We start from the raw sequence: 22838 nt of genomic DNA, 5'->3' as shown, positions 1-22838 counted from the left end.
CTTCAATAATCCCAGCTACGAAATAGTCTGTGAAAAATCTGAATTATTAATGCTAGTGGTTGGGGTTGCAAAAGGCAAAGGTGATCCAGTCCATGAAGCCCAGATGGATTTCTCAAAAGTTCTTAACAGTATCCCTCAAGTCTTCATCAAGAGCTTTGAAGGAACAGCTACAAGTTTTACAAACTCTACCAGCATGACTTCATGATCCAGTGTGTGTCCAGGGAGCAGTAATAGTGACATCACGTTGTAGAGACATGGGAAGTGAGCCAAAGGAAAATTAAACTGTCCAAGTGCTCAACAGGCCTAGCTTCCCAACATGATACTGTTCTTTATATGGATACCATTTCATTTGCTCCAAGTACAGCTTTACTGCAGTTTCATCTAAGACTACCCAGAACCTCTGCAAATGCATCCTTTATACTGAACAAGAGGAATATGCAATCATATCCAGCTAAACAATTAATCTAAACTGAATAAACTATTAGTCTGATGCACTGCGCTAGTTAGGAGCTTTGATTCAAAAGTAGACAATTTTTCCACTTAAAAAATGCATTTGTTTACCATTAGTTTCCTCTTTTTTCTTGTTGTAATTATCTGTAGTTTGTTCACTAAACACCGTTCAGCACCAATAATAAAAGACACAGAAGTTTCAACAGACAAAAGCTATTTTTGCACTTATGATTCATTCTCCATTCTCTTCATCAAATGAGACAGAACACCAAGGCATATGTGCCAAGGTAACTAAAATTTCATAATGCAGTAACAAAAAATTCAAGTAAAGTTGAGGCAATTCTTTTAATACCTCAATTTAAAGACTTTAATTATAATAAAAGGAGGGTATCAATAAAAATCCCACCGTCTAGCACGAGGGAAAGCCCAGCATACATGTATTTAAATCGCCAGAGTATATGAATCTCCAAACTGATCTAAGTAACTGGAGCGTCCACAGCCTCCTGTCTTTCTACAAGCATCGTTAACTATTTCTGCCAGGGACTCCCCAGTCATTTGGTGTCAGCCAGGAAGAATGACCAAGGATCATGTCTTTCAGACTGAGGTTCTGAGGGAGCAGTGGTCAGTCATAGCCTCTTCTACATTTTATTGTTTAGCAAATTTATTTCACTCTATCTATCACTGTACCAAACTGCCTCCTCATGTAATTTGTCTCTTCAGCAACTCTTGCCACCAGTGCTATCATAATTTACCTACTTTCTAGTTGCTGTCAAAGAAATCAGTTGAAATTAATGGTGTCTCACTGAATAACACATGACCTCAGAAAAACTTACTAGTCAAATGCTCAAAGTGGGTACACTGTGGAGTATAAAGATATTCAAAATGTCCTTAGTTAGAAGAAGTCACATTTCCTGCTGGAGAATGCTGTGGATTAGATGATGTAAATTATGTGTTGCACTCAACTTTTTTACCTAAAGTAGTTAGTTTGAAGCTAACTCAGCTATTTTTAATTAACTTGCAGCATAAATATTCAGCGCTTGACCTATACATTATCCAAAAGACAATGAGTTTTTGCAGTTACTTGTTTCTAAGGGATCTATGAAATCATAGGGAAGCAAAGGACATAATGCCTAACATATTATCAAATGTCCTCTCTCTGCAAGCCAAAAAAAAATTGCTTAAAAGACAAAAATTCCACCATTGTAAATGTTTGAAAGTACCTGAAGAAAAATGTGATCAGATAATGCTTCCTCATTCCAGTTCTCAGATTAACAACTGAATAGTTAAAATGAATCTCAAAACATCTGTAAATCTAAACCATTCTTTTGCAACGACGTCATAATTATGAACAAGTTAAAAAATCCTAACACTGTATTATACAAAAATATAGGCACAGAACAAACTTTTGCTATTAGCTATACTTTTACTTTATATTGCAGAAATATATATATAGTAATAATATAAGAAAAATAGTATTGGATAAGAACACCCAGTAATGTGCATCAGACATAACACACTGTTAAAAAGTCCATCACTCCTTATAATGCTTTTTGGTTTTCTCAGGAAATGAAGTTGGGTGTTAAACATGGCTTTCTTATCCAGAGAACATGGAAGTGTTAATTCACTGAAAAGTGATAATTGGTTTTGACCTTATTTATTGTAGACTATGTTGCTAAATTTGTCTAAACAAAAACAGGAGCTTATGCAAAAATCAATTTCTGTATGCTTGTTGTATTTGCACACGACTAGTTCAAGTAAAATCATTTTATCTAAATTCTAGGAGTTAGCATAAATATTTTCAAGTAATTTTACTAGTATAGATCCAAATTTAATGCTCCTGTTTATTGCAAATACACATGATGAGCACCAGTACTGCACATTTACTGTTGCCTAAAATGAAACATTTAAAGTGCTTCAATCTATGAAGTATTTCTGGAACTAATCAATACTGAAATGTGAATTTTAAAAGGCGAATTGACAGCCCTGGTAATTCACAGTTGTCGTGGTTGGGGGGGGAGGTGAATTCCTCCAGGGGGATGTGGGCAGTCCAATCAGTGATCAGCTTTTCTGCTGGCACCTGGGTTGGTCACTCGGAGGTTTGGACACGCCTCTGAGGACACAAAGAGTTAAAAGCAGGAGTCTGAGGGGCTCGGCCTCTTTTTCAGATCCAGGTTTTCAGCAGAGAGACGTCTCAGGCCTCCTTCCCCTGCCCGGCCACGAGGCTGGGTGGGGGAGGGGAAACACGTGGTCGGCTCAGGTAAGCCGGAGCCCCCGGGGGGGGGGAGAAGAGAAGGGACAGGACTGGAACTGAGCTGCCCCGTCCAGGATGGAGGGGTGGAAAACTGTGGAAGTGCCTGCTGTGTGTGCTCACCCCCTCCTCCCCCCCAAACTCTGGGAGAAGGTGCCCAACCACGTGGGGGGTTGCCGAGCCTGGGAGTGCCTCGCCTGCAGCACCCTGCCGAGAAGAAACTGTTAACCCTTGCTTGGCAGAAAGAAACTTTTCTTAGACATTGATTCTCATGACTGGTGGTTTTCGGAGAGAGGGAAGCGGCCTGGGACCGAGATGATAAAGCATGATTGGAAGGAATTCGATGGAAGAATGAGAGGAGTAGCCTTCTGAGCTGGAATTCTCTTGCATAATGTCAGCCATGGACTGAACTTGAGTCTCTTTTGAACATAAACTGCATTTTTGGGTGGATGCAGCTGCCCCTTGCTTTTGCTACAGTGACTGGCACTTGAAGAGTTGGAGCGAGCAGAGAAAAGAGGGGGAGGGTGAGGTGGCGCCCTCTGCCCTCAGGGCAGACCTGCTCCTGGAACCCCGGCCCCTGGGTGAAAAGGGGAGAGCTCGGCATGCAGCATCCTTAAAAAGCCCTGTATGTAGTTTTGGCCTATGAGACAGCGGTGAGAGCACTAGACATAGGAAAAAGAGAGTGTCACCTTAGCAGACTTCTCCGGGCGGTGCTATGGGTGACATGGAAACACATAAGGGGTGAACCCGTGTTTTCTAAAGAACAGTTTGTGGTGCGAGAGAGACTCCTCTCTCCCTTGCTGAATTGAAGATTAGTTTTTTGAGTGGTGATTGTTTGATTTAAAACCCAGAGGTTGGTCTGTGAAAAGTGATGGGTGGGGAGGTAGAAACTGGGAGAAGAAATGTTCTAAGAAGTTTTTATTTCTGTCTGTGTGTGTGTTTAAGAGTATTTCTGTCCCTGTTCTTATGTAATTAATAAAGTTTTGGTGGGTTTTTTTTTGTTTTCAAGATTTAAGCCTGCTCTGCTCTGTTCCTGATCACATCCCACAGGAGTTGTTAGAGAAAAAACATATATTCATGGGTGCACTAACATCTGGCCAGTGCTAACCCATGACAACAGTTTTATGCATGAAGCTCACAGTTTATAAATGTAATAATTTGCCAACTTTATTTATTGTGTACTTTCATTTCACTTTTGAATCTCAAGATTTTTCCCAGAATGGTAATAGAATTTCTAAATATTTAATATCTGTGGACCTGTCCTGGAGTTTTATAATAATGAAATTTTGTAAAAATCATCTCCTCATCCAGCTCTGTCAGGAGAATGAGAAGCCAGTATTCTAAAACAGTGATTCAGGATTAAATTAGCTGAACTGTGAATGTGGTTAGGAAGCCTAAAGCATAGCAGAACTACTATATTTTCACATAAAAAGAAGGGGTCCATGCAACTGTTTTTCAATAGTTCTCTGAAATAATCAGACTAGAGTTATGAAGAAGCTCCTCACAGAAATCTTTAACATAGTAACAGAAATAAATGAAAGCAGTTTTAGTATGAAAGAGATTCTGAAAAATCTATCACCTGGCTGAAGTGTCTATTCAACTTTAGAGGGGAAAAGGAAAGCAAGCAGAACTCAACGTAGGCTCTGTTACCTGACTTTACAGAGACTTCTCACTTTTGTTATTTGCTGAGGAGAGTTTTACTCCTTAAGACCAGGTGTTTGTGCAAAGGACCAAGACTTCCTGTTGGTCTCTGGAGCCCAGAGACACATTCTGATAACAAGGACTGTGGGTATTCTGCTCTCAGTTTTGCATATCTGGTATGTTTCTCCAAGATCAGAGCAGGCCATGGGCTATGCATCCAAGAAGATCAGCACAAAGGTTAAAGGACAACCTAAAGACAGATGGGATGAAGCTGTGAATCTTAGCATTTCAGTCCTGTATCACACAGTCCCACTCACAGTATTTTCTACCCCTTCACAGATATCAGATCTTGAATCTGTTGGCAGGTCTCTTGTGAAGAAAAGTCACCAGAGGAGTTGCACCTGCACCTCCACTGAAACTCAAATTGTTCAGCATCATTCAGGAGAAGTGAAAATAAAATAAAGTGATAAACTTTTCTGGGACAGAATTTCTGGAGAACAACTTATCAGGTAGTTTAGGCAGGAAACATAAAAGCTGATTTGCTTAAAGACCTTACCTATGATACTGACATACCAAATTCAATATACTTAATTCAGTATTGAAAGTATTACATGAAGGAAATTTAAAAACTGCCAAACCTTGTTTACAGAATGATAGGCTCTCAACTAGTTAGCACTGCTCAAGTGTTGAGCACGCAGGCTTTAGAGTACACTGTGCAGTTTATGAAAATGTCTACTCATTCCTGGCAAGATGACAATAAAGGGAATTAATAAGTAAAGATTAGTAGTCAGAATAATATTCCTATGGCACTATATAAATCCATGTTGCATGAGCAATTTGACTACTTTCTGTTCCTCCCTCTGCAAAACAAAGTCTTCCAGTAAAACTTGAAAAAGAACAGAGAAACACAACAACAAAGGTGTGGGAGGTTTTCCATTGAAGCAACTATTAAACAACTGGGGAATTTCAGAATGGTAAATAGATGATTACAAAGATATGTCAGGAACTTAAAGAAAAAAAACCAAACACAACAGAACTGTTTCAGAGAAAAGAAACATGGAATAATTGTTCATGGTTTCTTATCACACAAAGCTTAATAAACTCACTAGGAGGCATGTAAAATGAAGAAAAAAAAATAGCACTTGTATCCAGAACACATTATATCGAGTCTCTGAAACAGAATATTGTAGATGTTAACTTCACATGGATCCAAAAAGTAAACACACCTATGAGTGAGGCATCCATCAAGAGCTATTAAAGAGAGAAAAAAAATCACTAAGAGAAAATATTTTAGAAGAAACTTATGCTATGCTTTTGCTTATTTAGCAATCTTCCATAAGCACTCTTACAATGAAGTTACTGCAGTAGATGTACATTTGTTCAAACCCAGAAAAGTTAACATGTATATGTTGTTACTCAAAGTAGACATTAACTCGACAATTCATGAGCAAGAACACACATCAATCTTTGTTTAGCATCAAATACTTCTTAAATAGGCTACTCAGGAAGTTTTAAAACACTATTAAAATTCCTTCCAAGAAATACATCTCTACCACATCTCTTAGTTTGGAATAATTATAATCATAATGCAAACCAAATTTTTAAAAAATTACACTTTCTCCAAGCATTTATTCATGACAGAGTGGAAAACAGATTACCTGTTGGATGCCTACCATCTTAGGCAATCAGGTTCCCAAGTCTTATACGTAAAGAAGGCTTACCTGGTTTTGCTCTCTAGGTTTACACTATTTTGCAACTTCTTTTTAGAACTCTTTTGACACAATGCTGCACACTGTAAACCTCTGCTTCATAGCCTTTTTTACTTGTTTTTTTACCTTATTTTTTACTACAGTCAAAATTGCATTTTCATATACATCACTTGCTAGCCTACTTAAGATGAGATTTGACACTCTGCGAGCATGTGTGTAGAAAACCAGCTTGAGAATCTACTGGCAATTTAATTCTGTATGTAATACAGGCACAGGGATACTTTGTTAACCTGTTTTCCTCATTTCCTTTGGTAGAAAATGTTTAGGTTTTCTTGTTGGGGGTTTGGGAGAAGAATGGCTTTTTTAATATCCAACAGCAAGTCTGGGCTTCTTTAATATCCAACAGCATCCATAATACATTTGGAAAACTGCAAAGATATTTTTAGACAGTAGAAAGTATGACAGAATCATTTAGATTGGAAAAGACCTATAAAATCACCATTTCCAATTTTAATACAGATCTGAGGAGTCCACACTAAACCAAGTCCCTAAGTGTCACATCTACACATCTCAGATAACATTCATCCAGCTAAATAAGGGCTGCAGTCACCAGAGGGAGTGGAGTCAGAAAATTTCATCTGTTCCATGATAGACAATTTTACCAAAATATATGCAAACCATACGCACACAAATATTCCAGCTGAATTCAGCTCACGTGTAACTCTTTAATGAATACATAAACAATACTATATGCAATTATGCGGTGTTTATTTCTGAAGATTTGGAAAGCCAGGAGTGATGAGAAGCCATTAGTCTCACAGTTTACAGTACCACAGACCACTATAGTATCGTTAACTGGAGTAGTTGATATTCTTTCTGCCCTACTCATACAGTTGTCAATATTTATACTGAGCTTTAGCAGCTTAAATTCTGTCGTGACACACTCCTTAACTCTATACACATACAAATATTCTTAGCAGTGACAGTATATTAAAAGCTTCTTAGCAGTGACAGTATATTAAAAGCTACTTACACACACTTAAAGATCTAGTGCTATACTAACCAGGCAAATGCTTGATGACAAGAGATTAAGACTTATTGAAATAAAATTTTAAAAAAACCAAACAAAATTTTAAAAAGACCTTTTCATGTATGTAGTCAAACATACAAACATTCAAACAAGTGGTTCTATCACTACTGGACTGAAGTGATACTAATTTCCTGAGTTAAAATAACAACATGTAAATTACATTTTCCTTCATTCAATACGTACCTTCAGAAAATGAAGCTAAATGCTAGTCAGAAATAACAATTTATCATGATGGAATTCTTTTATCCAAGTACTTTGTGAATGTACTAAAACAATTAACATTTTCTAACATATGACGTAGCAAAGTAGACCAACAAGATGAATAGATGTGTTATAAAACAATATTCTGCCTTAAAAAACCCCAAACCTTAACATATTTTTGAAGTGAATGTATTTTCAAATGCTTTTGGGATACTCAAATCAATTTATTTTTATTTAAAATGTAATAAATTGACATTTTTAATATTGAAAAATATTTTATCCAAATTTTCTTTGACATATTCAATAAAATGTTTCCTTCACTGTATACTTCAGTTAGCAAAAAAATACGTATGTACTAAGATAGTTGTAAACTGCTAAAGCATACGCTATAAAAAAACCCTCACACTAAGGAATCACTGTATTAAAGAGAAAAAAATATACTCAAAAGCTATGGAGAAATGCTACAATAAAACTTTTAACTGTCCTATTATTTTGAGAAATTGTTAGGGATGAAACTTCCTGAAATAAGGAAACTTTACTGGAACCCAATCCACCCACCATGACCAACTAAGGGAACTAGAAGGGTTTCTTCTCCAAGAAATCTCTTTGCAGTGCAGATATTTTGAAGCCAATTTCTCCTTACTGTATGTAATGGATATTTGAGAGCATTCAACAAAAAATTTCACAGTGCAATGTAATGCACTCTTCTCTAAGGTCTAGTGAGAAAAGCTCGTAAGTTTTGCAAAATTGGAATTATTATTTTTCTACTAACTCCATTTACAGAATTTTCAAAGTACTGTAACAAAATCTGGTACAAAACTGTGTCTGCAGATTTTCTTTTACACTGGAAATGTCAGACATTCTTAAGAAATCCAGATGTTTAAAGAATTACTAAAAACCTTCTATATTCTTTTAATTTTTTTGAAAATTTTTATTCACCCAAAGAGAGAGAGAAAAAAAGCAAGGAAAGCAGAGTAGAAGAGTTACAAAAAAACCAAAACCAGACCTCTCTAAAAAAACCCCAAATCACCATCAACAAAACCAAACCAAACAAAAAGAAAAAAAAGAAAAAAAAAAAGAAAAAAATCCAGACCCAAAAAACTTCGGAATAAAACTACTAAGAAACCCTTTTCTAAAATGAACATTAGTGTTTGATATTTGAAAAGCACTAGTAGGCAAAAAAAGCAAAACAATGAATAGATTAATCAACTGTCTTTCTTACTGAATAATACTTTATGAGCTATTAATATTCATGTTCCAGATGAGTAATTCTGCCTTGACATAGAGATACCTAATGTTCTTGCTTTTGGATTAGCTGGTGATTGTCTCCTTTAATGCCCAGTCATTACTCCTTATGTTCTGGAAACATTTTTTTCTCTCCACCTCACCCCCATTAAGAAGAGAGAGAGCTTTCTTTAAAATAGTTGATAGAGGAAACTAATTATAAATTATTTTTTTAAATTTTCCTTGAAATTTCCTTAAAACATCTACATAAAGGCTTTTTTGGATGTTGGGACATCACTCACAGCCTCATCTTACAGGTACACTGTTCTGTAGAGATGAAAATATTCTCATAATTCACAATGCAACATGTTAGCAACAATGCTGTAACTCACCATAGATAACTGATTCCTGAGAAATAAGCAATAGATAAGTTACTGAGGTGCTTTGCTAACCGTAGCCAAATATGTATAATTGTTTGGTGTTAACTTCTTCCACACTATCCTGTTTCACTCTCCAGAACAACCTCACTGGAAGACATACAAGGTTTCAGTCTCTGGCATTTTGAGCCAGTAACAAATGCCATGCAAGTCAATCTCCACCAATCCTCTTGTCTGAAACAGAGCTACTATAACTAAGGTGTTTTGTTCCAGTCCTCATCCTCTGCAATCCTGTATTTCACAGTGCTATCTCTAGTGACTTACATCACCAAAGCAGGCAAAAGCTTCCAAGTAAATGCACTGATAGGATTAGAGATCAGCAGAGTTCAAGGTTCATAAACAAAATCTCCTAGTTTCTTCATTATGATGCCCAAAGAGGCCATGAAATATTTATTTACCAATGCAAACCTATGGTGGCCTTAAATTTGTTACTTGACTCCCCCCAAAAACATAAAGAAAAATCAGTTGACATTGAAATAAATTGACTTAGTGGCATGTGAGAAATTTCAGGCATACTAGTTCAACCTATGAAACAATTTTTAAAACCTTAGATATTTCCCTGTTTCTGATGATCAGTTTACAGTTCTACCCTCTCAATAGAAGAGGGTGCCTTTTCTTTCAACTAAAATTCTCTAGACTGAAAATACATATAGCACAGGTAAGAATTGAGAGATAGATCAGGTTGAGCAAAAAAAAATATTGCTATGAAATCCAATAGCTCCTGCTCAGTACGATGTTAACTGGTGTTTTCAGAGGTTAGTGGTGAAATATAACACCCTCTGGAACAATCTAATATGCTCAAGTTGTTGCTGAAAATGAATTAATGGTAGCAGGAGACAGAATAATACCTCTTCCTCCCTCAGAAAATGTTTCCTCTACTATTTGTTAACATGTTTTACTATTGAAGACTCATCACAGCCATAAAGCTCTGACTCAGATTGCACACTAAATGCAATATTTGGGACATGTTGAATTAATTTGAAATATAAATTACACAGAGGTTTTTTTAGAGTTAGCCTTTGTGGACTTCAAGATAACTTAAGGAATCCAGCGGGAAGTCTAATTTGTTTTTTTGAGTAATTCAGTATAGGCCTTTTTAAAATTTAGATTTTATTGCAGAGTTGGTTGGTTTTTGTTTTTACATCTGGTCTATTTTGCTTCAGAAACAATGGTTCGTATTTCAAGCAAAAAATTCTGAACATGCACCTGTAATTATTGCATTTGACAACTTAAAATAGAAGTATTATAATGAAAGAGGTATTATAATGAAAGCAGTGATGTTTCAGAATATTTTTTTCAGGACTGAGAGAATGCAATAACTAAGCATATGTGTTCATAATGGCCACTGCATTTATAGGAACTTTTGGCTGCTTCCTTTCCACAAGATTCAAGACACAACAAAGCACTAATTTAGGCAGTCATGTGGCCTCAGATTTTCTCCTAAAAATGCCTGAAGCAAGTCCTGTAATTTTGAACCAGATCAAAAACTTCTGTAATATGTGCCGTTACTGGAGCTATATAAATCACTTCATACAAACACTTCAGCAACAATGAGTGCTTGAAACCCAGATTTGATATCTGTGACCTGAATTTAATTTCAAAACTGAAGGTGCTTTTAAATATATACAGCATTGGCATGTACAGCAGCAACATACAAGATCCCAAGTTATAGCTGCACAACAGATTAGATATTGTTAACAGTGTTGAGTGATGTCTGAGAGCACAAGTAGTTCCTGCAGAACTACAAAGCATCATTAATGAAAGAATGACAATTAGATCATATTTTGTTCTGTCTAGATAATTCACACACTTTCTTGTATGTCATGGGATAATTTTTACAACCAAATCCTCAGTGTCTATAGCCCCTCTGAGGCCCCTTTTTCTGAGTATAAGAACACAAGAACACTAACAACAGAAATCAGCTTGAAAGACTTCTTTTTCCCTTCATTTTTTGCAGGATGGCAACTGTTACATAGAGCAGTTAGTTCAATTATGTACAATAAATTTGGGGGTTATATTAATTGTATTCAATCAGTTTTATTTACAAGTGTTTAAATTAGCATCATTCTTTCTACTGAAATTATAAAGAGAAGTGTCTACATATACATCTGATGTGTGATCAAACAGAATAATTTATTACTATTTATTTGCTTGTGGTATGCCTTGAGATATTACAGCCCACCATGAAGGCCACTTGAAGTACCTGCTTTGAAATTTTATTTTATATGGGAGGAAAACAAGTAGGAGTATTTATTTTAGAAAAGATCTCTAGAAGAAAAACAAAACATGACAACATTTACAACAAACACAGAATTATCTTGATACCACAGAAGACACTAACCAAAGAAAGAAAACCCTTTAAAAATAAAGGAAGTACACTGGTTGAGATTTACTTTACAGAACATATAAACTGTATTCCACTCTCTTTCTAGCTTTTGTTTAGCTCCTTCATCTTAGGCTTTTGCCTGCCCTTTCAGAAAAAGTTAAATATATCCTCCTCTGTCTAAAAAAATGTTTGCTGATAAAAAAATCTTTTAGCTTGGGACTGGCTAAGGAGGGAATGCAGAAAAGCAAAACAAAACACTAAGATGGAACTTGATCACTTTTAGGATGTAATTTTATATCATGTGGCCAAAGCAGTGGAGAACTGAAACTGATTCCTTCAGACCCAAGCTCCCAAAACCTAGCTGGAGCTAAATTCCTGCTTTGTACACCTGTGCTAGAGGAAGCCATTTTCCACGTTTCTCTCTGCACACATTATTGATCTCATTAAACTGTTATGGAATATAGCAGGCAAATAATTAGGAGATAGATGCTACAGCACCAAAAATTACCCCTCACAATGAGTGAAAGCAGCCTATACCCAGAAAACCAAGTGGTCTTGCCAACAGGCAAAACCTTACAGAAGCCAGTAAGCACCTTCATTTGCTGTGAAGCTTGGCAGAAATGTTCCAGGCTGAGAGCACCCTCTCACACATATTCTCTTTGCTACTGCCTCAGCATCTGACCTTCTGAAGGGGGAAAGGGATTTTTTTATTCCATTGCACATAGCTATTTACATTTGGCTGTCCAGTCTAATGTGTTTCCATTTTGTCAGATAAAATGAGACTGTCAAAAGCAAATCACAGAATACAAGCAAGCATGTATATGTATGCATGTATAGATATAGAATTATGTGCATATTAATACTTTTAAAACAGCCTATGCTTCATCCTTGCTCTTAAGGTAGTTCCTTTTCTACTGCTGGAGTTAAAAATTGAATTCCTGGTATATGTGAGGAAAATTTATAATTAAGTATGCCAATTTAAAAAATCCTACCTGCAAATGCTAAGGAAACAAGACTGATAATTAATTCCACAGATAGGCATTCATATTTAAGTAAAATGCAATTGCCTTTTTTTTTTTTTTTAATTACTGTAATAGAGTAGCTTGTTCAACACCATAGTGAGGATGATTTTTTAATCCTATCTGTGTTCAAAATCTTACCTAAGTGTTCTTAAATACTATTTGAAATCCCAGCTGGAAAAGTGCACACTAGTAGTATGCTTGATTATCACTATCCCCTTTTTAGGCCAAGACTGAGGACACAAACTTCCCTTATGCCTTCACTCACACCTTCTCCAGCCTTCTCTTTTTTTTTCCAGAAGTTCTTCTATGGTTAATAGAGAATGCCGATGGAAAATTATCTTTAGAAAAGGAGATCTCTTTAATGTTGATCAAATTCAAATATGACTTAAAGGATATTTTGTTACTATTGTACATTATGTATTTTAGCAGTGCTGGGTACAACAAACTGGCTTGAAAAGAACCCCTGTGGTATTGCCATGCATAAAAACTGTGCTGCTATGACCCCCAATCCCTGCCCAACCTTGAACCTTAGCATTTCTGTGTTCATATGACTCCGATTTCTGTTACACAAGTGAAAAACAAACAAATAGTTCCCTTGAATTCTGCGTGGAAGCTTTGAACAGGATCAACTTCTCCATAGTCGCAAAGCCAAATTTTCTTCACTGCCATTTTGAGTGAATAAAAGTCAGTAACACATATTCTAGTGGTTGCACGAACTTCAATGAGAACTTGACATTTCCCAAATCCATCCCTTCACTACAATTAGTTATAGAGGCAATTCCACTGGGAACAGCAGGTATTAAAGTGGGATTAAGTTCCATAGGTACATTAAAATGGTAGATATAAATGAATGAAGAAAACATGAATAACACTGTCAAGTACAATTGATGGGATTGTGCAAGAGGTCAAAAATTCTAGAAGCATTTTTTATTTATATTGATGGTTAGGTCTTTTAAATGTCTTGAAATAACAAATAACACTATAATATTTTAGAAGACAATCCCCTGCAAATACCAACACTCAATTATAATCCTTTACTCATTAGATAGTCATGAAAATAATTTGGAAAAAAACTTTCCTGTTTTGCTTTTCTATTTGTTCTAGATGCTTGAAAGTGTTCAAGCTGGTGGAAAGTTATCTTTGCCATACTGTAAAATGGGATAATTTAGAAATTATAACATATAATCACAATGTAACATAATAAGAAAATGAATAAATCATTACAGTATAATAGAATGCAAACTTGGAAATTTTAAGTACCTTAAGAAAACCCCAGAAAAAAACCAGGTATTTTTCTATTTGGAATAAATATTTACAATGTTCCTATGTCACTTAATTGAAGAAAATGAAAAAGTTTAACTATTTTGTTGGTGGATGCTTAGTTGAAGAGATATTTTTTATGGAATAGTGTGTGGAAGATTTGTTCTGAGTGCGTCTTGTGTACATTTCCGTACATGGTTCTGGTTCCCTGTCTGTATTAATTCTCTGTACCCTGGTAAATCCAGACGAGTAACATCTCACAAGCTTTGCCATAGGCAAACAACACAGGCCTCTGGAGAGGGGCTGTCACATTTGCTTTACCTTGGGTTGGCACGGCTTGTGTGGAGAGCTTGGTTTCAGCTTTGTATCATCTTTGCTTAACCAATAAGAGCACTAGTCGAGTAACCAGGTGCCACATTCAATTTGCTTTGGTTTTGCTTAGCTTAGTACACTTTTATAGCATTATATTTGTTTTAATGCTGGTGAGATAGGTCAGACTGAATTCAAACTATCTTGAGGTAAAATGAAAAGGAACTACAGTTAATCCTCAAATTTATTTCAAGAGTATTTATTTTATCTTCATTACAGAGCCTAATGCTATGTCACATTTCTTTGGCTTTCTGGGCTCACACCACACAATGAAGTAGCAGTTGGGTTTAGGTTTTTCAATATATAATGAATACATCTAAGTTTTGTTAATGACATAGAAGAATGAATCTTACTCTAGAAATCATCTTCCAAGACACCTTATAGTTTTAAGTAGGGTCTTCTCCTCTACTCTACTGCAACAAAGAAACCTAAATTATTCCGAATCTTATATAATCTAATGTTTTCATTAACATTCATATTAAGGCAATGCTTAACATACCATATGGAAATTATTTCCATTATTTAAAACTCCATTAAAAATATATAATGGAAAGCTATTCTTATGTCTGGAGTTATACAGCTATACAAAAGAGTCCCTCAGAGACACACCGAAGTCTTATTTGGAAGAACAATGTTATGCTTCCATTAATACAATGTTTTTAAAAATTATGCTAATGCTTTAAACATGTCTTCACCTTCTTGGATTGCTGTATATGATAAAGGCTTCTATATCAATTTCTACACCCATATACTTAATCAGTATCTAGAAGTACAACATCTAGCCATATAATCACAGCTAATGTGTGTGTTTCTGCAGATGCTATATAATTCTGTATACTTTTGTAAGCCAAACTTGTGTCACAACCTTTAAAAAGCAATTAAGGTATTTCCTAGTGTTTTGCTGCTGTAGATGACTTAAATTATCTCACCATCACAATGTCCTATTATCTCCCATTTTCTTCCACCACCTTATTTTTTGGCTGTGCTCACACTTCTTTTGCATGAGTTATGGTCTGACCCTTCACTTAATCAATTCAGGTCGCACAACAGGATTGGGGTGGGATGTGGAAGGTGAATATTTTTCTGCTGACTTAGTGACTCAGAGGAGAGACTGTGACTGTTAGGACACTGCAAGAAAGGCAGTCAGATAACCTTCGGAAGCAGGATCAAGCTATTTTTAGGAGCAGTAAGTAATTCGTTCAGCTAAGCTGCATCACAAAATCACACTTCCTGAAAGACTTTCAGAGAAATAAAAACCTAATTCAATGGTCAAAATTAAGATACTTTCAGGTAGTCTGTCTTGATAATTCATTTCATGTTTATTCTTCTAACTTTCCATGCAGCTATTTTTTTTCCTAATTTCAATTCACTACTTAATAGTCTAAAACTTTAGGCAGTTTTTTATCCCTTTTTCATTTGATATTACCTAAAGTGGCTCATCTGCCCAAAGATAAAGTACATGAACACTAAAGCAACAGCCTGTAATTACTCAAAATGAAGATACATTAATGGACTAGTCAATATATAATAACCAATTATAAAAAGAATTTAGAACAAACTTGATCTTCTGTACTGCCATGCTACTGAGTTTGGAACAAAAGCTTTTAAACCAAAGCCAGATTTCAAGACTGAATCTTATATTTGAGGTAGATAGAGTGAAAAATCATCAATTCTTACCTGGATATAACAAAATATATGGATATTACGTTTAACATACTGTATAAAAGCTCTTAACATTTTTCTTCTGCCTGGTGACCTGGTAGTTTGGTCAAGATGTTTGTTTGTACTACACACATTTGTCCTGAGACCCCTTTGGCATCCAAAGAACAAATTCCTTGCAAAACTACACCTCAAATCTTTATCTCCTTCCTAGTCCTGTGAAGCCATAAGGCACCTAACAGAAGTGGTACATTTTTTGCTGGGTTTGTCAAAAGTGCTCTTATCAGCACTCATAAACAAAGGGTGAGGGGAGGTACTTTGGTTCCATTGATTATGGTGTGGTCAGTCTTGACCACACTACTTGCCACTTGTGCACAACGCAGACTTATCAATACATGCTGGCATCAAGAAAGATTATCCATTAATTCTCGATTATCAAAATCCTTCATAAATCTACAAGCTACTGGGTATCATTGATTTGTGCTAAAAAGTTTTCAGTTATTTCATGAGTATTGCATTAATTTAAGTACAGCATCCAGACATTTCAGGCTTCAAAAATCAAAAACCCGCCATTTAGAAAAACAAAGCATGAAAGAGAAAGTAAGACACAAGGAACAGTCTTGATACTTACGAAAAGCTCTGTAGAACTCTTCCAGGGCTAGGTGCTTGTCCCCGTTGTAATCATCATATTTCAGCAAATCGAACACAGAGCACTCGGACGGTTCCTTGCCAAGCTCGTCCCGTTTTATTACCTGACAAGAAAATTATAACCATGAAATTACATTTGAGCTCTTAGAGTTCTCTGCTATAATTAATTGTTTCTAATAATCGTTTAATAGATCATTTTAAGGTTGCTGTGGGGCAATGAACTGCAACTGTGTAAAGTCAGGGATTTCCAGTTACTTTGTAATTATTTATTACACTTTTGAAAGTTAATACCTTCAGGACAGTCTCTCTGAAATGACACAAAAGTTTTTTAGAATATACACAGCATATATACTTTTATATAATGGAGACAGACTGAAGGACCACAAAGACACTGGGAATTTTAAAGCTGATTTGACTGTATATGTACAGGAATGGTGATTAAGAAACATTCAAATATAGCTAAAATATTAATTTTCCAAGTATAAATGGCATAATGTCTTTTTCCTCTACTTTCTAACCACAGAAACCAAATGCAAACACTTTCAAAAATAGCTAATATAAACTCTTACTACCCTACTAATTCTATCAAGTTCTTACAAGCTTTTGACAAGCCTATTACCTTACCAAAACCTGTTATATAAGCAGCTGACCTGAAAAGGCTCCTGTTTCTCAATGGGGACACATACAGTGCGTAAATAGATCATAATCAATAGCTGTCAAATTTTTAATTCTGATGAACTTATCCCAGAGAAATGTTCTTTAATATATGCACCATTTTGTTTTAGGTCTGTGCATATTGTAGACATCTACTTAGATTCCAGCTGAGGAATTTTTAAGATGCTGACAGTGATTTAGAATTGCCATATTACATGGGGCATGTTTTAGAAGTAATACCACATAACTGAAAGAGCCAAAAAATGCAACATTTCGTTTTAATATTGCACAGTTTACAGTTTTATATTAGGCACAGAAAAAATAATGTTAATTATAATATTATCTTAAATTGTAAATTTCATATATAAATATATATTGTTATATATATAAAATTATAATGTTAATTCGTAGGTAAAATGATTACTCTTCCAACCCTTTATCAGTCTCCTATGATAATTGTAAACCTATTATTATATTTGTATCAACAGAGAATATCTTCCGAAAAACATGGGATACAGGGGCTTTTGTGTTTCTATTCTGCAAAGGAATTAATTCAGTTACTATTCACGTAAAAACAAAATACTTAAAAGAATAATAGAGCATAACAGGAGTATTAGAGGAAAGAAAAAGACACAAACATTTTATGCTACCAGAAGTAATTTCCTACATAATAATATAAAAGCATTATAAAGGATAATCACCTTGTTAGTACATTAGAGAGTATGAAAACCATTTACAAAGATAAAAAAAATCACTACAAAACCACCTTTTCCTATTAGCAATTAAAAATACATACTATGCTACCTGAATATTAGTGCTAACTACTTCCCATCCTTTAAAAGCCTTTTTATTGAGTTCACATTAAAGTGAATTAAGAAAATATGAAATTGTGTAGATCTTGCAGCTGGTACATAAAGGACAAAAATGTAGTCTGGGAAAATTAGTAACTGTAAAACCATTATGGTTATACAAGAACTGCTAAATATGTAATGGTGTGTATTGGAAACTTCAGCAATCACTGAAATTTCAAGGCCATGAACATTCAGTATGAGAAGCACTGTTCCTTCCATCGTTTCATGGTTTTAAATGCTTGCTTTCACTATCTTCAGTCATACAAATAAGGATGAAATTTTACACCTAAGGTTGAAGAAAACTATTTTTGAAACCCCCAAAACAGATGGGGCTTTATAGTACCACATTTTAAATTTAAAATTAGTTTACTCAGCTTCCATTTTTGAACTAAAATCTGTTATGTGTTCAAACTGATCAATTACAAATGAAAAACAACATATTTTTAAAAAGAAGAATCATAATTTAAAAAAATGGATAAAATAATTCTGCTATTTCAAATAATGATACTACAGACAGGTACATTTTATCACCTTGACAATTATTTAATTTTTGTCTACAGGAAACCTATCATTTTGACTACAGATAAAAGATTCAATGTTTGTTGTTGCACAGATATTTTATGTTGGTGATATATTTTGGAATTCTTTGGAAAATACACTCACTGTTGATAAACCCTCCAAACTGTGAGTCTGTGGGAATAGATTTTAGAAGGTACAGAAGAGATTTCATATGATGATTAATCTTAATGGTCTCTGATTTCCTGCTGTAAGAGCTGTTCCAACCTGAATTCTCTTGTGCAGATCTAGCCATCTCCCAATTTTCCAATGGGATCTGTGGATCAGATCAACTCTGATCAGAAGAAAAATGAACCTTCACGGAAGTTTTGGGTTTTGGTTGGCTTTTCCTTTTGAAGGGGAGGGAGATAGATATTCTATCACATGAGATATGACTCAGAGCCAGCTACAACTCAGGGTGTGGGGGTTTGGATTTTGAAGAATTGCCTGCTTCTGTAATAGCATGAAGTGCAGATCAACTGTGATATGAAGTTACAACCATATGAAGTCAACAATATGAGACTCCAGCAAAGCCAATACGACTGCCTGACAAATTAAGGTTGCACTCCTTACAGAAGTTTTTTGCAAGACATTACTTAAAAGTGTAGGACAAATAGAATAAAATTCCATGTGTATGATAGAGTATCATGTAATCATACTTGTGTTTCACAGACAATCCAACAATGCACCTTAAATTTTAAATTCTATTAATCCATTAATTTCTGTCCATGGAGAAGAGTAAAATGCAAGGAAACTGTTTCTTAAGCCAATTCTTTAAAGCCAGACTGTCCACTACTTGTTTAAATGGTGATTTGTTAGGGAGGCAAAAGAAACTGGCAAAATTTTTAGGAAGTCATAATCTAGAAACAAAATACTTACTATAAAGGTTAAAGCCTGATGAAGATTGTCTGCACAATTTTATGACTGTGCCATACAAGTCAAACATGGATTATTTTATTTCTAATTTTTAATTCGAAGATTCATACCAGAGAAGATTCACAAATATTTATGCCCACAATTTTTAGTTTGAATTTGCATAAAGAGAGTGAAGCATTTACTTTCAATATTATAAACTCATAAAAGGCAAAATATACAGTAGAACTGTTCATGGTTCATTGAGAAACCCCATAAATACTGAAAACTTAGTAACTTATCTACACTTTCAAATTAAATATGTCTTTTCAAAAAAAATTAAATTTATCCATCAGAATTTAATACTCTTTGAAACATGGAGAGGGATTTACACTTTCTGGAAAAGATTAAATTTCTAAAAGATATAGTACATAATTATCTGTTTCCTATGAAACACCATGCTGTTACTTCAGTTCAGAGCCTCTCAGATATTTAGTCAGTACAACTCCAAATTTTAAAAGATTAGGAAAGGTAATCTGATTAAAAAATACAAACTGCACATCAGAATAGATTGTTTCATTCTTTTTAATCTGATTTCTGACAGTCAAAATGAAAAATCTGCAGATGTTATGAAACTAGACCACAAATAACATAATGCATTCTTCATTAATCCACCTTACCTGAAGTGTTACTGGTCAGTGGCTTTTTGCTTGCCTGTGATTAATGGTCTTTATGTACCTCCCCAAGGAAAATGTTACATAAATACAACTACAAACAAAACCTCCCTTTAAATCAAATATGGCCACTCAGTATACTTGCATTCATCTTTCCTAAAAGCAAGTACCTTATCACAACAGTGCCACTCAGTGCTTGATAAAACATCAACTACATCAAACACTCAATATTGTGAGAACTGTGTTCCAAATGAAATCTGACTGAATAAGGGGGGGTTCAATTACTTGTTCCACCATCTTCTAAATTAAAAGAATTGATTAATATGAAACCAAATTGATAATAAAGGTTGGTAAATTGTTCTGTTCTTTAGCTTCTGTTAATCTAGCTAAACCAATAGTTTTATACTTTACCACCACATCCTGTAGGGCAGCAACAAAATCCTCTATTTGGTGTCTCTAGTAGCGTGATACTTTGATATATGTAAAGGTACAGGACTTGTGCATGACAGAATGATACAGAGATCCCCTAGCAAACAGATATCTGAACCACTAAACCCACACCCAGTGGCCTGCAAAGGCATGTGCTCCATTTCATTTTAAGGTGTTACCTCAATACTATCCCAAACTGATCAAGTTACATAGCTCAGCTATGAGTCTTTCTGCAAACTACTCCAATGAGAGGCACATTTCCCTGCCTTTCCAGTTCTGCACTTAGCAGGGGGAAGACCTAATCTGACTTGAAAGATGTAAATGTGTCCTTAGGTGTCTGCAAATATAATGCTATAGAGGCCTAGCTCACAGTATAAGACCAGAATAGGTATAAGGGCCACACAGATAGGCTGGATAAATTCAGCCTCTCAGAACTAAACCTGGAACCACTGGCACTCTGAGACTGTGGCTTTGGACTAAACAAAGAAAAGACAAGGAGTCCAAACAAAATCCTGCACCATATACTTTGTGTCCAGTTCTAGTCAGCACCAGTTCTTGAATCTTCTCAAGAAATGAAGTTTGCTCCTGCTTCTTTCACAGTCTGCAAGATTACAATGGAAAAGGATGCTATTTGATAAAACCAAAGGCACCTAAGAAAGGTCAAGATGTTAGAGTTTGTATGATGATCACAGTATTTGTAAGTTTCATCTCACTCCTAATCCCTAAGAGAGTTTTAATTTCCCCAAATTTTAAAGTTTCATGTAGAGTTTTTATTTTTATTTTGAACCTAGAATTGAATATAGCACGTTTAGTTTTTCCTTGATTAATGATGGTAAAAATAGATAATGCAACATAAATAATATGTCCCTGATTAATAGCAGAAAATAAATAGAGCTATACGTCAACACACAAAATTTTCTTCTGCCTATGTAACATGCTGTGAAAACCAAAGTTAATTAAAAACACAAAGAGGAAAAAGACTCATTATCCCTTCTCTGAGTTCCAAGGCTTCCAAGTAACTCTCAATAACATCACTGATTAGATGCTAAATCAGAAATCATGAAGGCCAAGGTACAATCAAGTATTTTGGTCAGTTTAAGAAACAAAGCCTTACAGAGAGATGAAATTTATATAAGTTGTGCCTCTGCAAACAAGGCCCATGAAGTATCAGCTGGCATAAAGTGCAAAAGTACTATCATTAATACAGAAATAAAACCCAAAAAGCTTGGGAGTATTTTTTTTTTTTTTGTAGAAGTAAGTATGAGTTTTTATAGAAATGTAATGTATTTTCATTTGTCCTAAGTTAACCTGGTAAGTAAAAGAAAGATATGCAGGTATTTGAAATTACAGATATTAATTCATAAACATTTAACATTTTAAGGACGTTAACTTATTTCTTTGAATCTAAAAACTGACCATTGAAAGGAGGGAAAGGAAGAGTAAAATTTATTTTTTGTTGTTATTAGGTATTCAACTTGTTTTCAGGCTATGTCACTTCCCTTTTCTGTACAATTTTGCTTTCTTAGTTACTAGTGTAAGAAATAAAAAAATTCTTCTAAGTCTAATCAAGTATAAATTATTTCACTTCTCACTCTTCTTCCTTCAGAAAGGAACTTGCATTTCATTGTTGACTAAGATGAAATATTTTTAGAGCCTATGCATCTTTCACTGATGGCAACCAGAAAAGGCTTACTGTTTATAAAATGGCAGTTCCATCATAGTAGAATAATTGCATTCATAACTGGAAAACCACATTTTATTCCCATGTTTACCCTTAATGCTTCTGCTCCTTTTCCTCTTCCATACAGCAAAAACAATACACAGTAATAAAACAGTCTACTGTGACAGAACCACTGATATTTCATTTACAAATTTTTATTAAATTGCAGTTTGGTTTTGCGTAAGATAAAATAGATTAAAAAATAAGTTTGTTAAGAACTGAATATTCATAGCTAACCAGAAGATTCAATTATTTTCCATTATTTTGGATTCATTTAAAATGTGTCAAAGTGCTTTAAAAACAAACCAAACTGTGGTAAATATGGTATGTTAATTCATGTTTTTATGGATTATAGTATGTTAAAATCATGTTTTGGTAAATGCAAACTGTAAATATGTTCTGGAGAACGTAACCTTAGTTTCAGCCAGTCAATGGATTGACAAATTCTGAGGCAGGCAGCACCCTGGAACTCCCATTAAGAGGAATACAATGGACTGCCGGGAATTGGAGACTGCCATCTGCATCAGAAAGGAGGACACATTAAGATAACCAATCAGTTCTCCTCCTGAAAGCAGCAGAACCATCAGAGCTTCACTATCACGTTGATCACCGGAGGAGATGTCTGTTCATTCTGAATTTCGTCTTCCATTTTACCCACCTGAGAAAAGAAACTGACACTTCTCCCTCCCATAGGAAAACCCATTCAGCAGTCCAATGCTGAACTGTAATGCATTCGAATAACCACCCCAAGAAAACAAAGAACTGTGGGGAAATCTTATGCCAGGGGCGAAATAAAGTGTATAAAACCTGGACCCCAGA

At 35.1% G+C, this 22838-nt stretch overlaps 1 protein-coding gene across 1 annotated transcript in view; it reads right to left on the bottom strand.

The window, feature by feature from the left end:
- FSTL5 (follistatin like 5) overlaps positions 1-22838 on the bottom strand; it is a gene marked incomplete at its 5' end in the record, with an annotated part of 198631 nt that overhangs the window by 107798 nt on the left and 67995 nt on the right. Inside the window, one exon of the mRNA XM_063422000.1 lies at positions 16268-16388. Coding sequence (XP_063278070.1) covers positions 16268-16388 — 121 coding nt within the window. The remainder of the gene's footprint in view (positions 1-16267; positions 16389-22838) is intronic.

The sequence above is a fragment of the Prinia subflava genome, chromosome Z (genome assembly GCF_021018805.1).
Source record: "Prinia subflava isolate CZ2003 ecotype Zambia chromosome Z, Cam_Psub_1.2, whole genome shotgun sequence".
Lineage (NCBI taxonomy): Eukaryota > Metazoa > Chordata > Aves > Passeriformes > Cisticolidae > Prinia > Prinia subflava.
Note: the sequence above shows the minus strand (reverse complement) of the source record. Positions and strands in the feature narration are given on the sequence as shown.